This window comes from Cucurbita moschata, unplaced genomic scaffold (assembly GCF_002738365.1).
Source record: "Cucurbita moschata cultivar Rifu unplaced genomic scaffold, Cmos_1.0 Cmo_Scf00018, whole genome shotgun sequence".
Lineage (NCBI taxonomy): Eukaryota > Viridiplantae > Streptophyta > Magnoliopsida > Cucurbitales > Cucurbitaceae > Cucurbita > Cucurbita moschata.
In genome coordinates, this window is record NW_019268534.1 from 2,574,767 (window position 1) to 2,601,715 (window position 26,949).

The 26,949-nt window shown below is 37.2% G+C and overlaps 5 protein-coding genes across 11 annotated transcripts; 2 read left to right on the top strand and 3 right to left on the bottom strand.

Moving 5' to 3' along the window:
- Positions 1–3,281: 3,281 nt before the first annotated feature.
- Positions 3,282–6,103, bottom strand: LOC111456598 (protein trichome birefringence-like 14). Of its 4 annotated transcripts, none has more exons than XM_023098546.1 (5): positions 5,954–6,103; positions 5,329–5,554; positions 4,931–5,092; positions 4,607–4,802; positions 3,282–4,500 (listed from the first exon to the last, which is right to left on the bottom strand). In XM_023098546.1, the coding sequence occupies exons 2-5, from the start codon at positions 5,483–5,485 to the stop codon at positions 3,669–3,671; spliced, it is 1,347 nt and encodes a 448-aa protein (XP_022954314.1). In that variant the 5' UTR covers positions 5,486–5,554; positions 5,954–6,103; the 3' UTR covers positions 3,282–3,668. The 4 variants fall into 4 exon arrangements, with proteins under 4 accessions (XP_022954314.1, XP_022954315.1, XP_022954312.1 ...); XM_023098547.1 differs by having other exon boundaries at positions 4,607–4,804; positions 4,951–5,101; XM_023098544.1 differs by having other exon boundaries at positions 4,931–5,101.
- A 400-nt stretch (positions 6,104–6,503) lies between these two features.
- LOC111456604 (uroporphyrinogen-III C-methyltransferase) lies at positions 6,504–9,590 on the top strand. The gene is made up of 5 exons (XM_023098558.1): positions 6,504–7,537; positions 7,623–7,700; positions 7,782–7,851; positions 8,451–8,728; positions 8,989–9,590. The coding sequence occupies exons 1-5, from the start codon at positions 6,983–6,985 to the stop codon at positions 9,133–9,135; spliced, it is 1,128 nt and encodes a 375-aa protein (XP_022954326.1). The 5' UTR covers positions 6,504–6,982; the 3' UTR covers positions 9,136–9,590.
- LOC111456609 lies at positions 9,533–12,642 on the bottom strand. Of its 2 annotated transcripts, XM_023098563.1 has the most exons (5): positions 12,265–12,642; positions 11,901–12,092; positions 11,224–11,292; positions 10,962–11,091; positions 9,533–10,238 (listed from the first exon to the last, which is right to left on the bottom strand). In XM_023098563.1, exons 3-5 carry the CDS (start codon positions 11,268–11,270, stop codon positions 9,717–9,719), a joined length of 699 nt encoding a protein of 232 aa, XP_022954331.1. In that variant the 5' UTR covers positions 11,271–11,292; positions 11,901–12,092; positions 12,265–12,642; the 3' UTR covers positions 9,533–9,716. The 2 variants fall into 2 exon arrangements, with proteins under 2 accessions (XP_022954331.1, XP_022954333.1); XM_023098565.1 differs by lacking the exons at positions 11,901–12,092; positions 12,265–12,642 and having other exon boundaries at positions 11,224–11,337.
- Positions 12,643–13,311: 669 nt separating this feature from the next.
- Positions 13,312–17,718, top strand: LOC111456602 (protein EMSY-LIKE 3-like). Of its 2 annotated transcripts, XM_023098553.1 has the most exons (9): positions 13,313–14,154; positions 14,759–14,970; positions 15,060–15,169; positions 15,272–15,713; positions 15,794–15,862; positions 16,660–16,899; positions 16,991–17,059; positions 17,142–17,205; positions 17,362–17,718. In XM_023098553.1, exons 1-9 carry the CDS (start codon positions 14,127–14,129, stop codon positions 17,409–17,411), a joined length of 1,284 nt encoding a protein of 427 aa, XP_022954321.1. In that variant the 5' UTR covers positions 13,313–14,126; the 3' UTR covers positions 17,412–17,718. The 2 variants fall into 2 exon arrangements, with proteins under 2 accessions (XP_022954322.1, XP_022954321.1); XM_023098554.1 differs by lacking the exon at positions 15,060–15,169 and having other exon boundaries at positions 13,312–14,154.
- A 149-nt stretch (positions 17,719–17,867) lies between these two features.
- On the bottom strand, positions 17,868–21,636 carry LOC111456596. Of its 2 annotated transcripts, none has more exons than XM_023098541.1 (3): positions 21,027–21,636; positions 20,195–20,915; positions 17,868–19,054 (listed from the first exon to the last, which is right to left on the bottom strand). In XM_023098541.1, the coding sequence occupies exons 1-3, from the start codon at positions 21,362–21,364 to the stop codon at positions 17,984–17,986; spliced, it is 2,130 nt and encodes a 709-aa protein (XP_022954309.1). In that variant the 5' UTR covers positions 21,365–21,636; the 3' UTR covers positions 17,868–17,983. The 2 variants fall into 2 exon arrangements, with proteins under 2 accessions (XP_022954309.1, XP_022954310.1); XM_023098542.1 differs by having other exon boundaries at positions 20,195–20,947; positions 21,027–21,147.
- Between the last annotated feature and the right edge of the window lie 5,313 nt (positions 21,637–26,949).

Sequence of the window (26,949 nt, forward strand, 5' to 3'; positions counted from 1 at the left end):
GCTGCTGCTTCCCTCCCTCCCGAGTCTCCGCCGCCGGCAAGGAGATTCAATCGAAGAATCTGAAATCGGAGAAGAAACCGGCGCCGCCGGAGAGCAAGGGAGCTCCGATTGTCGTGTCGTATTTTCCGGTTAATTCCTATCCTTCTCGCATGTAGTGAGCGGCGACGGCGATTTAGTTCTCATCTCCCTTTCCATATTCGATAAACTCCCATGTATTTTTTTTCGATTGTACAACGTTGTTAGAAAAATTTGAACTGTTTTTTGTTGGTGAATATTATTATATTATAAAAATATCGTTTGTTATTACTTTATAAATCTGTCATAAAGTGTGGACCTAAATTGTGAATAAAATCATATATTCCTCAAATTTTTGTCACTAAAATCTTGATTAAAAAAATGGATAAATAATTAAAATAAGTACACAGACCAAAATAATATTTAAATTTTTAATTTTTATGTATTTTAACGAAAGCTTACTGAACATCAACATTAGGTCAACTTAATGAACCAAATTCAAAATAACCTTTAGTTTGTATCAATATACTCCCTCCTATTTCAAATAGCGAAGTGTTGAAGCTGATAAATTTAAGACGTCGTTCGTAAGAGTTTTCATGGGTTGGGTTGAGTTTATTTGAGTTGGGTCGAGGCATTTTTTAGACTCGACCCAATTTAAAATTTTTTTATTGAATAATGAACCTATGTCATTTTTTTTTGTTGGGTTGGTTTAGGTTGTTCGAGTAATTTATTTATTTCTTTTTTAATAAAAGTAAAATATTAGTGGGTAAGAGATTTAGTTATTTAACTTTAAATATTTAATTAAAATTTACCATTCAATTTTAATATATATATTTTTAAAATTAATTCGTGGTTATTCGGTTCAATCCAATCTAATTTTAAGAAAACTTAGGAACTAATCTAATCCGTAAAATTATTATTTATATAAAACCAATTCAATTAAATAAGTTTATAACTCAATCAAAATCGTATGAGATTAGACTAATTTTTTTTAATACCTCTAATTATTCCTTTTAAGTTTCATCCAAACTAACCTTAGCCATACAAACATAATATATATACTTTCTAGAGTTCAAATCTATTATCATCATAAATAAATAAAGTGGGGCATAAAAATAAAAAATCATTTTCCAATTAATTTAATTAAAAAAATAAAAAAAAAGTCATTTTCGTCCATCAAAATCGACTCCTTACGTTGGGGCCAAGAGAAGAAAAAAATTCCAAACCGTTTTCTAGGACACGTTCTATCCATGAAAGCCACAACTTCTCTAATACAAAATCATAAATCTTCGAGGAAAAACCCTTACTTGATTCATATTTGACGTTCCATTCTTTCGTATAAACTCACAAAGATAAATAAAATTTGTCAAAATCTAAATATATTAATAAAATATAAAAAAAAAAAATTCAAAATGAGTTTAGAAATTAAAATTTCTTATACTATTATATAATATAAAATTTTATTATTTACTGTAAAAAAAATATTTAATTTTGTGTAAAATTTATAAAATAAAATAATACATCGAAGACTTTAGTGATTGTTTATGTGAAATATTTTTTTAGAGTAGGTAGATTTCCCTTTCACGAGAAAAAATCAAATTTCAAGCATTTTTTTTTCATTTATTTAAATTTCTTCTATTATATGATTAAATATTGGAAATCTTTTTTTATATTAAATTATTAATTGCCATACGTGTCTTATGATTAATTTTGAATAAAATTAGTCAACATTTTCATATACTTTACTTTAATTTGTATTATCTCGTTACGAAAATGGTAATAATTTAATGATAATAAAGAAGTTGCTAACTAAATTCGTAGCATAGGAAGTGTCGTAATTAGAACTCAGGAAGCAAATACACGTTTGTAACAATCTAAATCCACTATTAATGGATATCCGCTTTAACTCATTATGTATCACAGTCAACCTCACAATTTTAAAACACGTCTATTAGAGAGAGGTTTACACACCCTTATAAAGAATATTTCGTTCTTCTCTCTAACCGATGTGGAATCTCACAATCCACCTCATTGAGCTCAGCGACTTCGCTAGCATACAACTTGGTGTCTGGCTCTGATACCATTTATAACAGCCCAAGTCCACCGTTAGCAAATATTGTTGGCTTATGTATCACAGTCAACCTCACAATTTTAAAACACGTCTACTAGAGAGAGGTTTCCACGCCCTTATAAAGAATGTTTTGTTCTCCTCTCCAACCGATGTGGGATCTCACAATCTACTCTATTAAGCCCAACGACTTCGCTGGCGTATCACTTAGTTTTTAACTTTGATACCATTTGTAATAGCTCAAGTCCACTGCTAGCAAATATTGTCCGATTTGACTTGTTACGTATCGTCGTCAGCCTCACGGTTTTAGGTTCCACGCCCTTATAAAAAATACTATGTTTCTCTCTCCAACCGATGTAAGATCTCACAATCCACCCCACTTGGGGCCAGCGACCTCTCTGGCACACCACCCAGTGTCGGGCTCTGATACCATGTGTAACAACCCACAGCTATCGCTAGCAAATATTGTCCGTTTTGACCCATTACGTATCGCCCATCGCAAGCAAGGTGCGATACATTGTATCTTACTCAACAAGGTGAATAAAAAAGGTTGAAAAGGAAAAAGGAAATAGGTTGGCAAGATCTTTGCTTGTTCCCCAAACTCAACCTTTTGACCATTCCAGTCATTGCGGTCTTCAAAGTGGACTATAAATTCATCATATCTTCGTTTAATTTCTTTCCATCTCAAAAAATCCAAAGCAAAATCTTCCCTTCTCCTTCGATTTCTAAAAGCCCAAAGCGCAATAAGATGCCTTCTTCTCCCATAGTCTCAGCTCTCCTGGGTTGCTTCCTTCCTTCTCTAGCTTCAAAGGTCTCCCATGGTGAAGAACATTCAAACATGAAACACAAACAACAGCCCTCCAAACACAAACCAAAATCTGATTCACAGTCACCTCAAGCTCCGATAATCGTCTCTTATTTCCCAGTTTCTGCAAATCTGTCTCGCCTGTGATTTTCATTATCAACTCTGTTCTTGAATCGATTCATCGAAGCTGAAGAACATGAAGCTTTTCCTTGTGTTGGATCCATTGATTTTGATATTTTTGGCTTGTGGGTGTTTGTAGAACATGTTCTTCTAGTTCTTAGCTCTGTTCTTTTTTCCTGTTCTTTTGGGATTGATTTGTTCCTATTTGGAGACTTATACATGTGACATTTTTATTTCCTGGTTTCTCTAATGGTTACACGATTAAAACATATATGAACAAAAAAAGCATGCAACTAAGTGCTTAAAAAATTGTTCCAAATCGCCAACAGTGATCATTACTATTCAATCCCCAAACCATTCTCATAAGAAATCAGGATTCTCAATGATGCATATCAAAAGAAGAAGGAATAAGCAGAAAGCCTTACTTGAAGGGGTTTGCCTTTCATGGATCAGAGCAGCCATTGATGCAAACTTTTCACCACACATATTGTAACTACTCGAAATAGCTCGGCTTCTTCGCTTTCTCGAATACATGGACGAAGAACATGTAACATCCTTTCAATTGTACTTTCAGGCAGCCTATTTGAAGTAGATTGATAGATTCTCAGCTATAACCATTACTAAGAATCTTGTATACTCTGAAAGCACTGATATGCAAGACTATATCTGTGCAAGTAGCAGTTCATTCCATGTGTCTGGTATGCCAGGCAAGCACCAATGCAAGCAATCACTTGTGTTTAAGATTGCTCGACGGGTATAGCGCGATACGTGCCCTTCGTCGCGCAGCTGAGAGATGGCAGTTATGTCTAGGATCTTCACCTTGGTACCCTTTAAAGCACTTTCAACAACAATGTCACTAGATCCATCTTGGACAACCTCACTCCCACCAGACATAGGAATCATATTATCACAGGATCCTCCGGTGTTCCAATCCCCATTGAAGAAATGCCTTGGCGAAATTGTCCTAAAGAAGACTTTTAGATTACGTCGATGTCGGGGAAGTTGCGAGTCGAGCCATTTGGCAATGCTGTATACAGTCAAGTTCTTGGCCTTCCCCATATCCAAAGGCTTATTTTCCTCCACTGGTTTTCCATCAACATACATCACCCACCTATTTGCTTCAAGTTTTCCCCTATTCCAATGGTGTCCTGTATTCAAAACCAACACATTGAACTCATGGAGGAACTTCCTCATGAAAGCTGGGGGTTGATCCAAATGCATTGCAATATTTGTTGCTGGATCTGTTCTATTAATAGGTTCTAGATCAGAGAGGCTGGCTGACCAGTAATATAGAATGGTGGTGTTTGTGTCTGGAAACCGATACACCCATCCGTCGGGTCGACGAGCCCCGGGAGCTTTGGCTAGACCATATTCCTTCCCCACGTCTTCGACTTCAGGGCTCTCTTCACCACCAGTGAGCATACACATTAAAGATTGAAACTGCTGCCTACCTAATGAATCTCCTATAAATGCAAGTGTTTTGTTCTGCATTCTAAGAACCAAAATGGCAGTCAAATCTCTAGAACTAACCAGGTTTAAGCATACAATACATACAAGCATTTCGCTCAGAGCTCATGGAGGGATAAAATCTCAAGTACCTTCTAAGGAATGATGAACGCTCAAACTCAGGCATGTAGCAATTTTCCGGTTGCCACCTATATCCTTCATAAGAAAAGTCCTTTCTTTTTGTAAGTCTACAGGCCCACATTATTGACAGCCATTGTTTGCATCCTAACCCGGAATACCATGGCCGCCTGTTGTCTTCAACCCATCTACCTTTGGCGTAGTTGCAAACTGAAAGAGCAGCAATATCTTAGATATGAACTGGATATCATTTTTAAACAAATCAAAAGCTGAATTCAGTGTAAAACTACGAAGAACAAACACATATGTGCCTAACACTTTGAGAATCTAAACTCTACCTTTGGAGATAGGAGTAGGCTTGGAGATAGAATCAGCATCAAAGTAGTCTGAACCTTTTCCTGGTTGTTCTTTTTCATTGGTATTATTACTTCTTCCCTTCATTTTGTTCTCTGACTTAACCATTTCATCCTTTGGTGTTGAGGAATTATTTGACACGGCCACTACATATTCTAAGCCATGATATAGAAAATTAATCAACAAACACAATGCTATGAACAATTAAGAGAAAACAAGACAGAGATAAATGAAAATCATTAAAGTTCATGACAATTAAGCATTTAAGTGAAGTTGCCAAAGAAAGAAGGCTTAGAATTCTACCATTTTCATCCCATTCTTAACATAGATTCACAAGAAACTTCTAAAATGGTAGAAAGAATATGATCAGTTGGGCAAATACCTGAAAGTGGTATCATATACTGCTGTCTTGTCAGTGGAAGAAAACTAGCAAAATAGCTTTTATCCCAACCCCATAACAATATGGTTGTAAACATAAGAACAACCATGGCAATGGAAAGATGTCCCCCCCTCACCATGATGATGTTCCCCCCTTTCATCTCTTGCTTATATCACATGAATTGAAAATGTTCCCTCATTTGATAGACAACATATGCCTCTCTATACATCTGTGTCAACATAAGAAATTTTCAGACAAACCAGTAAACAAAAACACAACTCCATTTCCCTAAGTAACATTATGAAAGCAAATGAGCCATGGATTGCTGCTAAATGCCATTATAATAGCTAAGAAAAAGGTAACAGCCATATGGTTTTCTCAAACAGATCAATTTGGTAAGTAGAAGCTAAGATCATCAGCTATGCAAAGCTAACTCGATCAAACAGAGTCCTGCAGAAACAGAGGCGCCACAATCGAGCATAACCCAAATGTGATTTCGCTCGATTGACACACCGATCGACACGACCCATTAGCAATTCTTGGAAAATAAGAAGAGGGTAAGGAAGCAAAAGCTAAAACAGTGGAGATTGCACTGAAAGAATCTGAATCAAACAAGAAAATCACGCACCCAAATGAGGGAAACTGGGAGATTCAGATACTGACGCTGTTTCTTAGGAGAAAATCTGAGGCATTTTCGATTTTCAGAGAGAACTACAGAGCTCTCCTCTCAAAATCATTAGATCCGAAGTAATAAAGGTTCAGAGACGACGACGGTGAGACAAAAGAGAGATTTCAGAGAGCACCCTTGGAAGTTTTCACAAATGACTAAAATACCCCTTACTTTTTCCACGTGGCGTATTCTGATTGTTTGTGACCCAAGCCGGTGGGGGGTTAGCTCGATCTTCGAGGTCGAGCTTTTATTCCTCATGAAAATTGTCTCATTATTGAATCTGTGAATAAATAATAAAATAATATAAAAAAAATAAATCTAGGCTAAATTAGAAGTTGATGCGTTTATATTTATTTCATCCATAAAATTTCAATATATTTTTTAATTTATAGTTCTAATCTATTTTAACTAACAAATAAATAAAAAATTTAAATTAAAACTTATATTTAATAAAACAATTAATTATTATATTAGGCAACAAAATCGTGGATATTCCGAAAAGTCAACGCTCGTAAATCACGCGGCTATACTTTTCGCGAGATGATCGTGAGCTCATTTACTTGATAATAATCATGGGTCAGGCCATTATAACGGATAGGATTACTGGACCACGAGGCCCAATTCAGCTACGGCCCAATTAAGATACGGCCCATATAACGAAGAGAGTTGCGCATTTATTTGCTATTTCAAAAGAAAAAAGGCAGAAAAAATCCTCACAGTTTCCAATTCAGCTGTGAAATTCATGGCAGCTGATAGACAGTCCCAGGGATTTCAATTTGGTCTCTCGCACATCTCAAAAGGCCACTCCTTGTCTCCTTCCCCTTTTCCTTCATTTTTTTATAGGCAGGCCGCCGCCACTCCTTTCCTTTTGCCTTCTCATCTTCCTCAAAGTCCATGTGTTAGAGCCGTAGAGCCACAGGCTTCCTCTCATTTATCCCATATTTATTCCCCTTTCAGACATCGCTTTTTCCCACTTTCTCCTTCGCCATGGCTCGTGTTTGCGACCTACAGTCTCTTTCATCGCTATTTGCGTCTCGCCCAACAATACCCAGATCCTCAAATTTCAAACCCATTTGTTCTTTTCACTGCTCTTCTTCTTCTTCTTCTTCTTCTTCTTCTTCTTCGCCATTTACAGAGAAACATTCCGTGAAGAGATACCAAAGAGACGATTGGCTGTACAAGAACCAAGCGGATGAAAGTTCTGTTGCTTCATCGTGTTCTATTCCGTCTGATTCTGAGTCTATACGGCAGAATGACATTGCCTTGCAGTTGCCGGAGCTGAAGAAATTGCTGCAGGTGCTGAGGGAAAAGAGGGCAAGTAGTGGTGGCGATGATGGGAAATGTGGGCCGGGGAATGTGTTTTTGGTGGGGACTGGCCCTGGAGATCCAGAGCTTTTGACATTGAAGGCGGTGAAAGTGATTCAGAGTGCTGATTTGCTTTTGTATGATCGATTGGTGTCTAATGATGTGTTGGATTTGGTGGGTTCTGATGCTAGGCTTCTCTATGTGGGGAAGACGGCTGGTTTCCATAGCAGAACCCAGGTGAGCTTTGTCTTCTGAAAATCTCTACTTAATATGGGTTTGGTTTGGCCTTTTTGAGATTGTTGCTGAATGGGTATTTGTTTAGGAGGAGATTCATGAGTTACTTCTGAACTTTGCTGAAGCTGGAGCTACAGTTGTGAGGCTTAAAGGAGGAGACCCTCTTGTAAGTGTGCATTTTGAATGGCTCATTCAAATGATTTTTAGTGATGCATCCTGAAAATTCTGTTGTTTGTGTTCTTTTTAGGTGTTTGGAAGGGGTGGGGAGGAGATGGATTTCTTGCAACAGCAAGGGATTCAAGTCAAAATTGTTCCTGGTAAGTGCATTTCTGAATCCAGTTCTTCAGTTCCTTCAGAAGTGGATGGACCATATTAGGTTAGAATGTAACACCTGTTTGGGATGGCTAAAGTCGTAGGAAAGGCACTCGTAGGTCCTCGCTCCCAGCGAGGCTTACGTTCTAACACATCAACATAGAGCATTTATGTGAGATCCTACGTTGGTTGGAGAGGGGAACGAAGCATTCTTTATAAAGATGTGGAAATTTCTCCCTAGCATATAGGTTTATAACTTTGAGGGAAAGCTCATAAGGGAAAGCCTAAAGAGAATAACATCGGTTAGCGGTGGATTGGGCTGTTACAATTTCCCACCCCACCCTATTTTCTGTCCTTGACTCCTTCCAAACGAAGAGAATGGAGTGACCTTAAGTTATGTGGAATAGAACCAGGAGTAAGAAATTAGGTAAGACGAGCTCGAGTACCTGAGGATGATTTGTACAAGGTCTCTTGAGTTCGCTTCATGCTCGGAATCAATCACTGAACTGTCATTAACATATTACATTCTGATTGCCAACGTCATGTCTATGCATCACCAGTTTAAGGAAACTACTCTTAAGAGTAACCTTTGTTTCTCTTGCAGGGATAACTGCTGCTTCAGGTATAGCTGCTGAATTGGGAATTCCTTTGACACACAGGGGCGTTGCGACAAGTGTCAGGTTCCTCACTGGTCACTCCAGACAGGGTGGAACCGATCCTCTATTTGTCGCAGAGAATGCAGCTGATCCAGATTCAACTCTGGTGGTATACATGGGTCTATCAACTCTTCCATCTCTGGCCCTTAAGTTGATGCATCATGGTCTGCCCCCTGATACCCCAGCTGCTGCTATTGAACGAGGGACAACACCCCAACAAAGAATAGTAAGCACAATTCTCTGCTGCCTTCAACTTTTGTTCTGAGTTGGGTAGGGTTCAACCAAACACTCTTAACGTGTCGGTTCGTTACCATTCTAGCAAATCTACTTAAATCAGGAGATCTCTCTACGTCGAGCTACTTTTTCAGTGACATCTGGTTCTAGACTTTAATATCAAGGGGGCAGGGCATACTTTCACTTAGTCTTGTCATTTCATCTTGGTCGTTCCTTGAACAAATCTTGCTTGGATCTATTCCATTTGTGCAGGTTTTTGCAGAACTGAAGGATCTTGCAGATGAAATCAAAGCAGCAGAGTTGGTTTCACCTACTTTAATTATAATTGGAAAAGTGGTTTCTCTTTCACCACATTGGTCACTTTCTTCCAAAGAAGCCTCCAGTTTGGTGGAGGCTTAATTGAGTTAAAGAGTCTACAAAAGGTTACAGGAATAGTTCTTCATTCTGTCACTTAAAAAGCTCTGGACGTCGAGTTCTTCCACAAGATCTTGTCGATTTTGTGGAGAAAACATTGAAACCATGACAGAGCGGAAAAGGAAGAATAGGGGCCTCGTCTTTCTATTCTGCATTTTATTGGTCTGCCCATTGCCTTCAAATGGCTGGACTCGGGTTTTCTGCGAAGGACGGGAGTGATGCAGTGGTTTTCCTCCTTGGATGCTACTACCGGAGCAGGTGAGCAGCATCTCCTCATACCATTTCTTGCATTGATTCAAATAGAACCTCCAAACTTCAATTTTTTCTTAGTTCATGTTCATGAGGCCTCTGCAATGAGATTACTTTATCACCAACCAATGTATTGTAGAATTGTCTTTTATCTTGAGTAGAACTTCTACAAATAACAAAGAAATACAGACTATGAACGGCAAGCTCGTAAATATTGTATTACTTCACCTCAAATATGACGCAGTCTGGGATTTGTGAATAATAAGGTTTCACTCCAAATGTCACTAAAAAAAGCATATATACGAGAATGCTAATCACTATTCCATAATCTCTCCTTCCTCCGGTTCTTCAACTCCCTTGGAAAAGTCTCCTTCCCAATCAAGAAAATCATCTGGATTGATTTGTGCCATGATATTTGAGTATGTATCTATCAGATCTTGCTCAAAATCAAACTCCAATCCTTTCGAAACCGCTAGCTCCTCGGCCTGGGAGCTTGAATTCGGGCCATTCCCAAACTCATGGTTCCCCAGTGTTGCACCATGTGGGCTTGAAGTTGATACTTTCAACAGATCAAGAACCTGAGGATTACAGGAGTTGTCATCATCTTCTATTTCTTCCACCCTGAAGGAAACACCTTCATGACTAGCAAGATCATTTTTTCCAGTATTGGTATCTTCTGGATTATGACTCATTGGATTGGCCGTTTTAACTACTTGGAAGTTGGGAGTTTGAGAGGGTAGAACAACATATATAACAGGGTATTCCACAAAAACCAAGTTGTAAAATAGTTGTCTAATTGGCAATCTCGAGTCCAGCTCATGGAAAGGCGATGTAGCTCCCTATATACATATTATACATAATAAACAAGGCAAGTTAAAGGAAGCCCTTGGATATCTAATTCTTTCAAGCAAATAGCTACTATACAATCCGTCTTTAAGGAATGATTTATTAAGTGAATTGACAAAATCGTTCTAATTCCATGTCAAACATGACACTAATCCTAGAGTGGTTTACATTACCTTTCTTTTATATCAAAAAAGAGACTACAAGGACCTCTACCTTGTAGTTACAAAATAATGACAGACAAATGACAAGCTGGTTGTACGACAGAAGTGCACCGGTTACCGCTAACAAATATTTTCTGCTTTGGCTCATTACGTATTGCTCTCAGCCTCACGGTTTTAAAACGTGTGTTTTAGGGAGAGGTTTCCACACTTTTGTAAGGAATGATTCATTTTCCTCTCCAACTGATGTGGGATCTCACAATCCACCCCCCTTGGAGGCCTAGTGTCCTCCTTGGCACACCGCTCGGTGTCTGACTCTGATACCATTTGTAACAATCCAAGCTCACCGCTTACAGATATTATCCGTTTTTGCCTATTACATATCGTCATCAGCCTTACGGTTTTAAAATGCGTCTTTTAGGGAGAGGTTTCCACACCCTTATAAGGAATGTTTCGTTCTCCTCTCCAACCGATGTGGGATCTCACAAGCTCTGCCACTAATCGACTACATCTTATATGAAATACTTGAGAAACAACCCAAAGGAACTGAAATATAACCTTGGGGTATGTACGGACAAAAAATTTGAGGCTATCCAGCTGCTCACAGAACTTCTGAGGTTGATTTTTCCACGGACTTGGTTGTAAATGGTTTTCAAGAATGGTAGAAAGCTTCGAGTTTTCATTAACTCTGGAGAAAAAGGAAATATTTTCAAAGCATTTCATTAGTCAGACCCAATCACTTGCCATGAATTTGGAGGAAACAACCAAAATAAAACAATAATAAATCATCCTTCCAATGGCGTGGGAAAAAAATACTCACCCATGGTCAACTAAAACAATATCTGTAGAGTTAAACCACCATTCCATTGTCCAGAAGATTGTTTTTTCCCTGTAAACAAAGAAACTTCGTTTATCAAGGAACAATTTCAGAAAAGAAAAGAGAAAAACTTTAAGTAGAATTGCTTCCCAGAATAACAAACTAGGTGCCTGATTGATTGGCCTAACCCTGAAGAATTCTTATTATCAAACCTGCAGTATGACTACTTCCATTCTTAAAACAAACTACAGTTACTAACTTGAAGGTTGAGCACAGTGAAGTGACTGTCAATATACAAAATGTTTACATGGTGATCAATGGTCTACAAAGTTCAAATACAATAACAAACCAAGATCATCATTTGGAGTAAAAACATCTAAAATTCTGCTACTGAGTACTTGGATTAAGAAAATCAACCAACTAGATCATTATACTAGGAATCACAACTCTTCACAATGATGGTATTGTCCACTTTGAGCCTAAGCTCTCATAGCTTTGCTTTTGGTTCCCTGGTTTCCCCAAAAGGCCTCATACTAACGGAGATGTATTCTTTACTTATAAATTCATGATCAATCCCTTAATTAGGGAATGTGCGACTCTATTCCAACCGTCCTCAACACATTCAACGTCTGATGATACATCTTTCTAGATAACGCATGGATAAATAAGGAGAAGATAACCTCTTTTGTTTTCCCTTTTCGTCATTCCTGTAGGGAGAAACATGATTTTTGTTCTCCTGCTTAAAGCAGCAGTGCGCAAACTTTTAAGATGAAATGGTAGACGAAAGTAAGCATGAGTATAAGGGCACAATTTCTTTCTGAATCTTTGAGCTGATTCAGCCATTCTTTTCACTTCCTCCAGCAAATTATAATCTACATATCGTAAAAACAACCATGATATCCATTCTTAGAGACGCAAGAACACAGATATGGCGAATCCAATCAAATTACAAAGCTAAACAATTCCAGAACCACTAACGCAAAATCAGTAGTACTAGAAACATTCAAAACCAGTGAGATGAGTCGAGGGAGGGAGTTCAAGTACCAGAAAGAAGGATGGAATCGTTAAACTGAGAAAGCGGGACGAGTTGGATGTGCTTCCTCTTGCCAGTACAGCCACTGTGCCTCTTGTGAGCCTTGACGCAGTTGAGGCTACAAGAGCGCAAAGAACAAGCGGGGCACTTGTACTTGGATGGGTTCGATTTACACTCTTCGCAAAGTGATGATCCTTCGCGGTTGGAGCTTGTGGAAGCTGACACAGTTGCATCTCCTTCGGCCATCTTAGACACTGGAACGATCGCCGGTTCTGAATTACACCGGCGACGATGACTAGGTTTCGTAATTTGAATTCGTATAATTTCGTTTGCGCATCAAAACTTGTTTTGAAGGGTTTAAAATAGTTCTTCAATCTCTAAAATTTCCTTTATTTCTCTGTTAAAAAAAAAAAAAAAAAAAAAAAAAACTCCCCATACATAAATATTTCCAAACAAAAATTAAAATAAAATAATTAAATTTCTTTTAAATTTATAATGAGCTAGGAAAATTTTTATTTGAAAACAATTGTTAGAAATTTATATTTTTTTAAATGTTTAAAATGAGATAATTCTTCATTTTTTTATTAAAGTTTTGATATCTAAAAATAGTAAAAAATTCAGAGATGGAGAGGATATTCAATGAGAAAAAAAATAATGATGGAAGATAAATTAATTAAAAAAAAAGTAAAATAAATGGATAACAATTTTTTAATTTGGTGGTGTGTTAGATGATGCCCGGTTCTCTTCACTCACATTATTACACTCGTTTACGTGCTCGCATGGTCAGATGAGTGCCAAAATTGCTTCTCTTGATGTAACGTGAGGGTCACAACCTATTCTATTTATATAAAGTTGTGATATTATGTTCCATTTAAACTAGTCATCATCCTCCACAACTTACTTAGAATAAAGTATTTTTATTTGTTTACAAAAAAAAATTAAAATAAATTAGTAAAGTTTTTTATTTTATTATTATTATTTAGACAAAATAGTTGAGAAATAGCCTGTTTTATATATGGATACGACATTAAAAAAAAAAAACAAAAAAAAAACCCTATTCCCTCTATCGATCATGCAAGGAAGAGAAAGGTGAAGCAAGCGAAGAGTCCGACCGTGAATGTTGAAGAAACCGGACCAATGTCGAAGCAAAGGGACCGGCGTCGAAGGATGTCGAGTACCCATAGCCGGCGGTACCTTGCGCTGTCGGAGACCAAAATCATGGTCGCAGCAAGAAGCCGAAGCCGGTCGGACGAAAACCCCTCGTCGTCGTTCGAACCCAAAGCTGTCTGAGATGGAATGTCAAGCCAGAGAAGCAACCTGTCGTTCGAGCCGCAGAGGGTGCGACGACGAACAGCTGAATAACGTCGACAGTCGAGGGAAAGCGAGAGAGGGTGTCGATTTGCGGCTGAAATGAAAAAGAATAAACCAATGGGCAAATAGGTAAATTCTAATCCAGCGGAATTGAATACAACTATAAGCTCGGAAATAATTCAGCTGTAGATCGAGTTCACATCCGTTGTCCCGGATTTTTTTTTTTTTCCCATAATTTTGATGACCAAAAAACTGTTCTTGCGCTCACAAACTCAGTCCCAAACTCAGGTTAGGAGTTCATAGTGTTCTAATTCTCCGTCGCCGTCGGTTCCCATTCTACGTAATTCACTTCAATTCATCCACTTCAATCTCAATCTCAATCTCAACCCGAACTTCTGCGCACTCCGCCGGCGATTCGTCTTCTTCCCGCCAGATTTGAGCTCCAACGCCACATTACTCGGCGCCTCTACTCTCCTCTGTTCCCGATTTCTTTTTCTACATTATTCTTGTCGGTGTCTTTCTGAGTGTATCCAAGGGTTTTCGGTCGGTTTGCGAACTGGTTATGGACTTCGAGCCCTATGATAGTAGCGGTAAGTAAGTTAACTCTAATCATGCTTTCGTTTCAATTATTAGGGTTTTCAAGTGTTCTATTTGGGAATTTTACTCTGTTGGCCTTCCAATCTTGCTTTGTGAGGCTTGGAGACCTTTTACACTTGTTTTTGAGGGAATTCTTTTATCCATGAGCCGTGATGAGCTGGTTAAGAACATACCATGTATAAAAATTGTTGTAATTGTTTGAATGATTGGCTGTTTGGTTTTTGTGCATTTAAAAGTATCTGTGAAGGAACTAGTTTACAGTTTTATTGTCCTGTTTGGAACACAATGTGTAATATTATCAATGCAGATATTGTCCTCTTTAAGCTTTCCTTTTCGGACTTCTCCTCAAGATTTTTAAAACGCGTCTGCTAGAGGGAGGTTTTGGCTACTACTAATGTTACGAAGGGGGTGGATAGAACGAAACATTCTTTATAAGGGTGTGGAAACCTCTCCCTAATAGACGCGTTTTAAAAACCTTGAGGGGAAGTCTGAAAGGGAAAGCCCAAAGAGGACAATATCTGCTAGCGGTGTGCTTGGGTCATTACACAATGACTACCTTGAATTCAGCTGTATAATTTGTTACACCATCCATTTCAGGAACCGATGACGATCTCCCTCCATCACACCAGAATAGAATTGCAAGAGGAGGTGGCCGTGTTTCAGGGAATGGAAGATCAGGCATGGGTTCTGTCCCATATCACAGGATGTATGGTGAAACTGACATGGAAGCTCAAATTCATCAACTTGAGAAGGAAGCTTACAGTTCTGTTCTTCGAGCCTTTAAAGCTCAAGCTGATGCCATTACTTGGGTACTTTTGTTTATATTTCAAGTATCTAATAGTCGTAAATTTATTTGATCAGGCGTTAACGATTGCCTCACGGAATGTATTTTCTTTAGGAGAAAGAAAGTTTGATCACAGAACTCCGGAAAGAGTTAAGATTATCAAATGAAGAGCATAGAGAGCTTCTAGGACAAGTTAACGCGGATGACATGATTCGAACTATAAGGTTCGATAACACGAAAAATAAAAATATTAACCAATGCTTTAAGAGGTTGTAGTTTTGAGGGCTCTTTTTAATATTGATGGATACCTTTGGGTCATGTTATAGGGAGTGGAGACAGGCAGGTGGGCATCAGCCTGGTAAGCTCAGTACCAGCCAAGCTATTCATGATCCGATACCCAGCCCTACCGTCTCTGCATCGCGCAAGAAACAGAAACTAACCCATTTGGTTCCTCCACAGTCGTTTACTGGTCCATCTCCATCATTCCACCAACAACCTATTGCTTCTCCTCATCAGCCATCGTCGTCCGTTGCAAAACGAGGAGCTATCCCTACCACCAAGGGCAAAAAACAAAAATCTGTAGCTAAACAGTACCAAACTTCAGTTCCTAGTGGCAGGAGTCAAGTTGCTAATAGGGTTTCTTCTGGAGCCATTGAGGCAGCTGAAGGAGCATCATTGAATCCATTTATTGGGAGGAAAGTAAGAACTAGATGGCCGGATGATAATAACTTTTATGAAGCTGTTATAACTGATTACAATGCTGCTGAGGTAAATTATCTTTTTTTAATGGTATACTAATTTGTATTTCAGTAAGGAATGTTGCTGAAAGTACATCTATGTCTACTCAGGGACGACACGCTTTGGTTTATGATATTGGCTCTGCAAATGAGACGTGGGAGTGGGTTAATCTCTTAGAGGTATATCTATCTAGCACTTGTTCTTTGAACTCGAGATACTTGCATCCTCACTTTTATGGGTTTTCCATATCTGAAATCATGTGAAAATCATATAGGCACATAATTCATGTTTTGAAATGTTTGTTAAGAACTTGGTTGGGGATGGATGATGGGTTGTTGTAGCCCAAACCCACCGCTAGCAGATATTGTCCTCTTTGAGCTTTTCCTTTCGGGCTTCCCCTCAAGGTTTTAAAACGCGTCTACTAAAGAGAGGTTTCCACACCCTTATAAGGAATGTTTCGTTTCCCTCTCCAACCGATGTGGGATCTCACAATCCACCCCCTTGGGGTCCAGCATCCTCATTGGTACATCGCTCAGTGTCTGGATCTGATCCCATTTGTAACAGTCCAAACCCACTGCTAGTTGATATTGTCCTCTTTAAGTTTTTCCTTTCAGGCTTTCCCTTAAGGTTTTAAAACGCGTCTGCTAGGGAGAGGTTTCCACACCTTTATAAGGAATGTTTCGTTCCCCTCTCCAACCGACGTGGGATCTCATGTGGGTTTTGTATCCTTTTTCTAGGGGATTACTGGATTGGCAATGATTCCTTCCGTAACTTATTTCTTTGCCTGTATGATTTCTACATGGAAAGATACATTTGTTAAATTTCACGGGATATTCCGCTATGTTATGTAATCGAATTCAGCACTACCTATTCGAAATTTCACTGGATTCGAAGATCTGAGTTCTTAGAAAGATCTGAGTTCTTAGAAATGGATTACTATCATCGCTTGTGCTTATACCTAGAATTGGCCGCGTAGATATCTCCGGAGGACATCCAATGGGTTGATGAGGATCCAGGAATCCCACATAGAGGTGGTTATGGTGGATCAGGTCACGGAATGAACCGTTCGGTAGGTCGTGATGGCTCTGGTGCAGGTAGAGGTAGAGGAGTCGCCAAGTCTCAGTCGAGAAAAGATCTTTTGCCATCCCAAAATGGCATCGGCAAGAAGACATCCGACGATATACGGATACTCCACACACAAACTCTAATTAGAGAGGTACAAGCACAAGGGATTTGTTCTTTTGGCCATTATGAATTTGTTGGCTTTCTAGCATCCATATATGATCATTTTTTACTTTTTTGTTTAGTTGGAGAGAGTCTTTGGTTCAAAACATCCAGATCCAGTTGAAATTGAAATGGCAAAGAAAGTTCTCAATGTAAGAAGCATTTGATTCAGCTGGCAGTCTTTCATTTTATTCTCTTCACCTTTTAATTCATACACTAACATACTCTGTCCAGGGCCACGAACAATCACTTATCGATGCCATTAATAAGCTCGGAGATATTTCTGATGTCGGAAGCGGTAAGTTTCATTTCAGTCTTAACTATGCTTCTCGTTTACTCTTTTCGCATGCTTACGAACATCGTATCGTACGGACCACCTTAGAACAATCCTAATGCCAGCTGAATGATAACTCTAAATCCCTGGATGTGTCTGGTTTGGTTGCTTTTGTAACAGACGAAGGTGGTCACCGGTTCTCGCACGAGCAATCCATGGACCGGGAATAACGATAATCACTTCGAAACGGAGGAGGTTCACTCTGCAAGAGCATCCTGTTGATAGAAAAGGTGATTTGGATGTGGTAAGCAAGTTTTGAGTTAATTGGGGAGTGACACACCTAAACTCTCAAGCTCCTTTTTCCCTGTAAAATACCAGGATGGGGTTGTTTGTTTTCTTCTAATTCTCCCATTTTTGGTAAAGGTAAGGATTAAGATAGGAAAGCTGATGGGGCCCATACACAGACGTCATCTGAGTTGGAAGAAGACATTAAAATGAATACCCAATGATCATTCTCCACGTGTGCATTAGAGCTTTTTCTCATCTCCCACAGACACCACATAGCCTCCTCTTGTACTTGGAACAAAATGGATTTGCCTTATAAAAAGATCCTAATTAGATTTAACGTTCTGGTTGACTAGTTTTAGTGGGGGAAACCAAAGAAAATAGTGCCCAACTTTTTTTTGCGTGTTACAAATTAGAAGTAAAATTAATTAAATGCAATACAGATCAATACACTGCAGACTGAGTCGTCCTAGTTCTAGTCCTAATACTACTAGTATACACAAACAATCTAAGCTGATCACCTTCTAGCCCTTTTCTTTGGCCGCTTTAGAGGTTCTTTTCCAACCCCTTCTCTGGCTCTTTTTATTGGAGTGGGATCAGCCTCGGCTGCCTTCTTAGGTGGTCGCCCGACGCTGCGCTTAGAAGGGCTGCTGCCATCCTCCTTCAGACGCTTCTTGTCGTTGCTTTGTCTGATTGCCAACACTCTCTCCTTGCCTTTTTCACTTTTGCTGCCACTGCCCTTCTTTTGTTCTGTTGCAGCATTAACAACACTACTGCTGCTTCCACCTCTGCCATTTCTCTTTGTTGTAGTCTCTGCAGGTGAGTTCTGCTTGATTCTCTTCAAGAAATCTGCTGCACTTCGCTTCTTCTCCAGTGTTGCTGTATCCGATTTCTTCTTGTCTGGGATTGGGATTGGGATTGGGATTGGTGTCTCTGTTTCATTGCCCGAACTGGGTTTCCATCCAGAGTTCGTGTTCTGTTTCTTGATGGTAGGGCCGCTAGAGTTTGTGGCACTGTCATTGCTCCTTCTCATGCTTCTTGCTCCAGTTATGGGTTTCTCTTTAACCTTGCTATCTTTTGTAGTGCCCTGGTCTTCAACAGGGTTTGTTGAAGCAATTTTAATACTTGATTTCAGATCAACAGCTAACTTCTCATCATCATTGCTCCGTTCACCTTTTTCACCAAGACCCGTCGTCGATGAAAGCTTGGATGAAATTTTGCTTCGTTTCCGACAAACTATTATAGGAACAGAGGACTTCTGCTTTGCAAGCAAAGACTGTGATCCTTCGAGATCGGGACCCTTGGATTGAGAAGGAATCGTTGGGGACGAATCCACTACTTCAGGTGAAGGGTCAATCTGAGCAACCTGCAGAGCCTTCTTCATTTCAATAGAGACTAGAAGACGGAGTTCATGAGCAGCTACCGACTCCCTTGAGGATTTGGGGAAGAAGGTAACCACGTTGTTGAAAAGAAGCAAGAGGTCTCTGTAAAATGCATGGGTGGAGGAATAAGAGCCAGAATTGATCTTGGCTTGAACTGATTCCAAGTCCAAATGCTGCCGCACCATGCCCTTGTACTCTTCCGTTTCCTGCAAGAAAAAACATGGAGTTACCTACACGGGTCGTTTTGTGAAAATTACATCATACAAAGCCATAAAAACAGGCGAAATCCTGACCAGCACTTGATTGAAATACCACAGCTTTCCTCCTAACCTACTTTTCTCTTTCTTAGCCTAGAACATTAGCACAGAAGATCTCATACAAAAACAAATTTACTAAAAATGCTAACCATTTTTCAAGGGCAACACCCAAATATCCAGGCCTGTCGTGTTCCCTAAAGACCCTATGATCTTTATTGAAATAAGGTTTAAAAAAATGGCAAAAAGATGGTGGATGACTCAGCTTGGGAGGGGGCCTAATGGGAGTTGGGTGGGGAAACAAGGGCCTATCAGCCATGGGCATGGCCCAAGTTATTTCAATATTAATAGCCTAGAAAAGCACATCCAATACACCGGGACAAAATACTATCTCTTCATGACCCCTCGAATTCGGTGTTCTTTTCATTCTCTTTTTTTATTTTCATCAAAATGAAAAAAAGATAACAAAATAATGCACAAGTTAAACTTTCGCATTCAAAATAAATTCAGCCGAATCTTTAATCAATTTATATCGAATAATAAATTAATTAAGAGGAAAAAAAAAAATCATGAATTGGGTAGAAATGATCTTAGTATTGAACAAAACTACTATATTTTTTATTTGCAAAAATTCCAAAAAAAAAAAAAAGTAGAAATGAAAAGCAACATAGATCGAAGCTATTAAGCGAATGGTCCCCCACTTCCTCTTTTTTTCTTTTCTTTTTTTATTAATGTTCAATTGGAAATGGTCCAAATTTATTGGTCGTACAGCTATTAATAGCATTGGTTCACATCAAATCAATTTTTTGTGTTATAAATAATATTCATAAAAAATAATTACTAAGCCTAAAACATAATTTAACCTTCAATTGTAGTATTAATAATACAAATATTTTGAATAGTTTAATTTACCCATTTTAGTGATTCCCATCAACTCTTATGTGTATTTTGTTTTCGTTTAATATTTTATATTGGAATTATGTTGTTATGGTTATTTTAAGCCTAATTTCTTTTTTAAAATAAAAAAGGATTTAAAACATAATTATTTTACTAAAAGGAAGAGAGAGACAGAGAAAAACGGAGAAATATTACCTGACTTTGGAGACGGGATTCGAACAAGGAGCTGTGTTTGTGCGCTCGTATCATCTGCAAAACCTCGTCGAACGGCCGTGACTTGACGGCGGGTGTCCGACGAGGTTCATTGCCGCTACTACCGCCGGAGATCTCCTTCTTGAGGAGTCTCTTCCTCTTCATCCTCCCCGTCAAGCTCGCCGAGCTCTGTACTTCGCTACTCTCCCTTGTCGCCGTCTCTCCGCCGTTTGACTGAGCCTCTGAGTCCGCTAACTCGAACGAGTTGTCGACTCGCTGCGTTTCCTTCTTTTTTGTCTCCGATATGTCGCAAGTCGAGTTCTTAACCACAGTGTCCGTACTTCCGTCATCCGATTGTGGATCGGCTGGTTCTGCGGCTCTTCGGTTTTGTTCTGGTCTGTATGAACCGGCCAATTCCGGTTTGGTTTCGGATTTATCGTTTTCGGCGGTGCTTTTACGGTTACCGCTTTTGGAACCGGTGGAATTGGATTGGTTTACAGAGAAATCCTCCCGGTCAGAATCTTCGCCGGGAACTGCCGGGGGCTTCGCGACTGTTCCGTTTATTCCGGACCGGTGGTCTGGTTCGACGAAGAGCTTTTTGTCGTTTTCTGATCGACGCTCTCTGGACTCCATTTTTAGATCTGGTTTTCCAGTGCTGGCCTCTCTATCGCTCATGCCTTGTTCTCGCTCCTCCTCCAATTTCTTGACCTTCAACTGCAACGAGCTGCCGAAAATCTCAATACGATGAACTCAGATCTGAAAATTTTAAGATAAAAATAACGTTTCAAAAAAAAAAAAAAGCGAACAAAGCGAAACAAAAACGATAGAGATTTACTTGATTGAAACATCATAGCGCTGGACCTCTCGTCGGAGTTCGGCAACGCGGAGTTTCCTCAACTCATCGACCCAAGGTACACTGGTATCGACCTTATCGGCAATTCCAGCGCCGTTTTGGCAGGAAGTAAACCGTCGCTTAAGGTCAAGGAATTTGAGTTCACAGTTACGCGCAGTGGTTAGAATATGAGGGAGAGAAGAACGAGACTGAACCTCGATGGAAACAGAATTCCAATCCTTAAATCCATGGCGCTTGACTGCGCAAGCCAGTAAAAGCTCCTCCCAAGTCCCCCATGAGGCGGTGCCGTGTTCACTCTCCCTGTCTTTATCATCCGCCATTAGATTACAACAAAAACAGCATAGAGAATCCCGATTAGACGGTCGTCTTCCACATCCCTCCAATTCTCTTCTCCCTGTTCTAATTAATCAAAAATGAGAGAGAAAGAGAAGCAAAAGGCGAGCGTTGCTCCATTAGAGAGTTTGTTATTAGGGTTTGAGCGTCGTAGTGCTCTCCTCTGCGGCGTTGGAAGGGAAAAAACAAAAGGACACAAAAATCCGAAAACTCGTTTTAAAAACAATTAATCGGGTTTCCCCTTTCCCTTTTGTTTTTATTTTGAATATTGAGAGAAACGATGCAAAATGAAATGGTTTGGTTTGGTTCGGTTTGGTTTTTATACGCAAGTTATTATTCAATTTGGTTCGCGAATATGTGTGTTATTACGTGAATACCCTCCTTATTTTCACGAAATTACGCCCTTTGTCCTCCATTCAAATTATCAAATATATATGGCAATAGCGGCGTTCCCCATTTCACGATTTTCCGCTTGTGTCGTTTCCTCTCTTTTACCTTTAATTTATTGCATGCAAAAACTCTTTTCTCCCGCGTAAAAAAATAATAATAATTGGTTTTTTAATTATTAAATTAATAAAAATATTCACAAATTTTATATTTTATTTCAAAAAAAAGAAAAAAAAAGCTTTTGACTTTTCTTTTTAATGCTTTAAAAAAATCTCAAAATACTTTTATTAATAATATTCTTAAAACTTTAAAAAGTTTTATTAAAACTTTCGCCTTTTTAAAATATGAAATTATATTAGTATTTTTTATCTTTGTAAAAAAACGCTTAAATTTTTTTTTTTAACATCAATAAATTAACGTTAATCGTACATTGACATTTCAAGATTATATCTATATTATTTTTAAAAATTTATAAGTAGTTTTAAAATACTGTATTATTAATAAAAGTATTTTAGAATTTTTTAATTTAAAGATATTAATGAAATTTTTGAATTTTTTTTTTTAAACCAGTATTTTTTAAACCTCTTAAAATTAAAAGAGTATTTTTTAAATGGTTACTATAGTTAAAATTAATATAATAAAAATAAAATAGTTAACACTAATTTATTTAAAATTAAATAAGGTAATAAAATGGTAAAAAATAATTTATTTTTTAAAAATGTGAACAATATTTTACCGACAACAATAAATACATTTATTTAATTTTCAGATATTATTTGTCCAAATATTATTTTTTTTTCGGACATTATAGATAAAACCTTGAACAATTCTCGCTTTGCCTAAAAAAAATCGTCACTTCAATTTTTATTCATTTTATTATTATTATTTTAGACATTTTATTATTGTCATCTCATAACTTTGCACATGAGTAGCTTTATTATAAATTTTATCTTACTTAAAATAAGTAATAATAATAATTAAATAAATAAAACTCTTAATGGTATTGTTTAGGACAAATATATTTAAATTTAATAAAGAAAATTTAAATTTTAAAAATATAGATGGACAATTAAAATATATCCCAAAACATGCCGACACAAATTGACCCATTTTTTAAAAATCTTCATATATATATATATATTTAATTGTTACGTTTATTTAATTTTGGTTCGACATAAAAAGTCAATTTAGTTAGTTCATAATTACAAATTAATTAATAAAATTAGGTGTTAGGTTTTTTCTTTTTTTATTTATTTATTTTATTTTTTGTTTTCGCTTATTCATACAAAAATGAACAAAACTCATATTTATTTTTATTTTTATTATTTTAGCAGAGTTGTGTTTATTAAAAAGGCTCAGGCTCAAAAGCAAAAGCCCATTTGAGGCCCAAAACCAATAATTTTACTCGTGGGCTATCCAACCCGGTACAATGTCTTGTTCATCTAAAATAGCAGACAACACGACACCGTATTGTCATCCTAATTCATGGGCCGCTCTTAAACTTTTCCTATAACTTGGGCCATCTCATTGGGCTTTTAATTCAACTGAAATTGGGCTTTTCATTGAGCCTTTTTATTGGGCTATTAAAAAAAACATTAAAAGACTAAAGTAGAGTTCTTATATCAAAGTTTTATTAATTTATTTATTTTTGACGAAGGTTGACTCTTTCTCAACGACTAATGACCTAACAATTGAATAATAAATATATTAATTATTAAATTGAAGGCATTTTTAAAAACAAATTTACCCCACTAATGTTTTTTACAATATTTAGTCAATTCTTGCCGTAATTGACCCTCTAACCATATAAAATCATACTTACCCCAACCCCCCACTCTCCAAAAGTAAAAAAATAATAAAAATTACGCGTAAAATTTAAATTAAATGTGTAAATTTATATAATTATAGTATTAATAAATAAATTAGCACTAGTTTATATAATTTAATTTAATAATATATGTTGGTTGGGTTTTCAAGGGAGCATAGTTCATGCGCAAGGTCGACTTTTGGTGCAAGTCTTCGGCCTTATCCAAACTCCCAAAAGCCAAATGAAATTGCTTTTCTTCTCTTATGTCCAAACCTTAAATCCAACATTATGTTGCTAATCAAATGTCTTAATCTTGATTTAATTTTATTATTATTATTATTATTATTATTATTTTATCCTCGTTCTCCCTGTGAAATTTCTTGGAAAGGAACGAGATTTTCATGATTATTACTTGCGATACAAATAGTAATTATTACGAAGCCCCCTGTTAGCAGATCTTGTTCTCTCTGGATTTTTAATGTTAAACGTAGAATATATCATATTTGTATATAGTAAGATAAGTTAGTGATTTACTAGTTTGTTACCAAATCTATGATTTAGAATGTAATCTTCATTATACACATCTATAAATACATGAGGTCGTGACCCTAGGTCATTGTGCCATTCAACGTAACATGGTATCAGAGTCATGTCCTAAACTTAGTCGTGTCAATAAATTGGTAAATCCTCAAACATCGAACAAAGGACTCCAAAACAAAAAAGAAGTCAAACCTCCTCGAAGGCAGTAAAAAATGACTAGGACTCCAAAGGAGTTGAGCCTCGATTAAGGGGAGGTGCACTTTGTTCGAGGGGAGGTGTTACATGATGAAAGTCCTACATCGGCTAATTTAGGGAATGATCATAAGTTTATAAACAAAGAATACTCTCTCCATTGGTACAAGGCCTTTTGAGGAAACTCAAAGCAAAACCATGAGAGCTTATGCTCTAAGTGAACAATATCATACCATTGTGGAGGGTCGTGTTCGTCTAACATTTAAAACATGTCTCCTAAGGAGAGGGAGAGGTTTCTACACCCCTTATAAAGAATGTTTCGTTCTCAATTGATGTGAGATTTTGCAGTAACAATTCCCAAAAATAATTAGTTGTTTAAACTATATACAAACGGAAGGATACATAAACACTCGCTAACAAGCTCACTTAAGTGACATCTATAAGTGTCGAGTGTCATGGTTGTACATTTTTAACGGTAATGCACCGTTCTTTTTAGTTGTATCTGGCACTCGTCTAGGCCCTCGTGTGGTGCCACTGGAAGTATGACGTACTCTCTACTTATGACATCGAAGTTATTGATAATATTGAATGAGACCAGAACAGGAAAGAAAAAGATGAGGAGATGTTCATTATTACACTTTGTACACATTCATGCTTGCTCTCATTTAGCTTTGGAAGAGGTGAAGGTGGGAAGTCACTCCATTCCTCAAAGGGACCATTTCTACACTACTCCTTCCTCTTACAAGTTTCGATCGTCAGCTTTCATGTCATTATATCACCAACTTTCTTGACACGTCGTGACACGTCGAGATTTCAACAGTGCAAGAAAAACCCAGATAGAAGAACATTAGAAATCATTAACTCCACCATTTCTACACTACTCCTTCCTCTTACAAGTTTCGATCGTCAGCTTCCATGTCATCATATCACCAACTTCCTTAACGCATCGAGATTTCAACAATGCAAGAAAAACCCAGATAGAAGAACGTTAGAAATCACAAATTCTACAATAGTATTCCTTACTTTCCTTACTTCCCACTGTTCGACAATTAAGGATTTTATTAGAGCATGACTCTAATACTATGTTAGAAATCACGAACCTCCACAATAGTATGATAATTCCACTTTAAGTATAAACTTATTTTATAATTTAACCCGAGAAAAATTCAAACAATTTCATTTAGTAATTAAAATGTGAACTTTGAAAAGTATAGATTTAAGTTTTATAGATATTTCCCACCCACCAAATATTTGAAATGGTTGAAAAGTTGGGGACCCCACACAAGTTTAGTAGAAAATCTTCATGTCCAATTAATTAATTAATTAATTAAGAATGGTCCATACCATGCATCATCATCATCATCTAACTTTATATTATATTCCAAGGCACCATATTTGAACCATTAAAACCCCAAATTTATAACCAACATATTATAATCTCATTAGATTCTAACACATTATTTAAAAATAATAAAATTAAAAATCATATTATTTTACCTCATAATTAGGCAGCTGAATTTTTGAGGAACTACACATCACCTCTTAATACACTATTTAATTTTTTTTTTCCCTAAATAATGATTTGGAAATGGGACCCTGGTCGGTTTCACACTTTATTCTTTCTCTCCCTCTCTAATTATTATATTAACTAAACCATGTTTGGTGACATGGCATCCTCATGTTTGATGATGTGGCATTCTGTTTATGATCATCCAAGATTTTAACTTTTTTTTTTTTTTTTTAATTTCCAATTGTGTAATTTTATAATTAATTAAAATAAAATCGGGTTTATTGGAATTTCTTTTTTAAAAAATTCAAATATGGGAAGCAAAAAATAACCGTTTTCTTTTTTTTTTTCACGAGTCAAAGCACGCGCAAAGAGAAAGATTGGGAGGGAGGCGGCAGATCAATCACGTGAGGAATCACGTGCAATAGAACAGAAAAAAGCATAATGATGAAATAATAATAATAATAGTAATAAACCAACAAACAAATTATATGAATCAAACTTTACCTCTTGACGATAAACTCTCGTGACTTTATTTTGAACTTCTCAAAAGTCTTCATAAACTGATGATCATCCTCTGAGTTAGCAGATATGGAACTTTATTCAATAATAATTTCTTTTTCGATTATTTAATTGTTTAAAATAACACCTAGAATAGGTACAAATAGTCTTCACTTTAGATAAATAGCCTCGTTTTCAATATAATTGAGTGAATAATACAAATATATAGTCATCCGTTACCAAATCCAGATTCTAAATCTCGAGTTTTCCCAACATATTCTTTAATTCAAGAATAAAAAATTGTCCAAATAAACATGCAACCTAGGAATAGGGACACCACAGATATAGCACATCCTCGGGGATCAAGAAGACGTGAAATTACAATATTACCCCTATTGACTGGATCATCATCTTCTTCCCCAGAAACACTCCGTTCCTCACTTCTCCTTTTTCCAGCAACCATATTTACAGAAGAAAAATGAACAAGAATACGAGTCCAATCCAACCAAGAACACAGTCGCTAATGATTGTATATAAGAATTCTTCTGTTTCTTTCTTCACAATATATTAGAAAGAAAATCCATGGGGAATAGGAATATAAAAAAAAAAAAAAAAAAAAAAAAAAAAAAAAAAAAAAA

Excerpts from the sequence above, each read along its gene's own strand:
- LOC111456596 (XM_023098541.1), bottom strand. The coding sequence starts at position 21,364 with ATGGCGGATGATAAAGACAGGGAGAGTGAACACGGCACCGCCTCATGG. Across the intron at positions 20,916-21,026 it reads CGCTATGATGTTTCAATCAA|CTCGTTGCAGTTGAAGGTCA; the intron begins GTAAATCTCTAT and ends GATTTTCGGCAG. Across the intron at positions 19,055-20,194 it reads AATCCCGTCTCCAAAGTCAG|GAAACGGAAGAGTACAAGGG; the intron begins GTAATATTTCTC and ends TTTTTCTTGCAG.
- LOC111456604 (XM_023098558.1), top strand. The coding sequence starts at position 6,983 with ATGGCTCGTGTTTGCGACCTACAGTCTCTTTCATCGCTATTTGCGTCT. Across the intron at positions 7,852-8,450 it reads TCAAGTCAAAATTGTTCCTG|GGATAACTGCTGCTTCAGGT; the intron begins GTAAGTGCATTT and ends TTTCTCTTGCAG. Across the intron at positions 8,729-8,988 it reads CAACACCCCAACAAAGAATA|GTTTTTGCAGAACTGAAGGA; the intron begins GTAAGCACAATT and ends CCATTTGTGCAG.
- LOC111456602 (XM_023098553.1), top strand. The coding sequence starts at position 14,127 with ATGGACTTCGAGCCCTATGATAGTAGCG. Across the intron at positions 15,170-15,271 it reads GACATGATTCGAACTATAAG|GGAGTGGAGACAGGCAGGTG; the intron begins GTTCGATAACAC and ends GTCATGTTATAG. Across the intron at positions 15,714-15,793 it reads CTGATTACAATGCTGCTGAG|GGACGACACGCTTTGGTTTA; the intron begins GTAAATTATCTT and ends ATGTCTACTCAG.
- LOC111456609 (XM_023098563.1), bottom strand. The coding sequence starts at position 11,270 with ATGGAATGGTGGTTTAACTCTACAGATATTGTTTTAGTTGACCATGG. Across the intron at positions 11,092-11,223 it reads ATTGTTTTAGTTGACCATGG|AGTTAATGAAAACTCGAAGC; the intron begins GTGAGTATTTTT and ends CTTTTTCTCCAG. Across the intron at positions 10,239-10,961 it reads TTGTCCGTACATACCCCAAG|GGAGCTACATCGCCTTTCCA; the intron begins GTTATATTTCAG and ends ATATGTATATAG.
- LOC111456598 (XM_023098544.1), bottom strand. The coding sequence starts at position 5,485 with ATGAAAGGGGGGAACATCATCATGGTGAGGGGGGGACATCTTTCCATT. Across the intron at positions 5,102-5,328 it reads GTATATGATACCACTTTCAG|AATATGTAGTGGCCGTGTCA; the intron begins GTATTTGCCCAA and ends ATCATGGCTTAG. Across the intron at positions 4,803-4,930 it reads GCCTACTCCTATCTCCAAAG|TTTGCAACTACGCCAAAGGT; the intron begins GTAGAGTTTAGA and ends CTGCTCTTTCAG.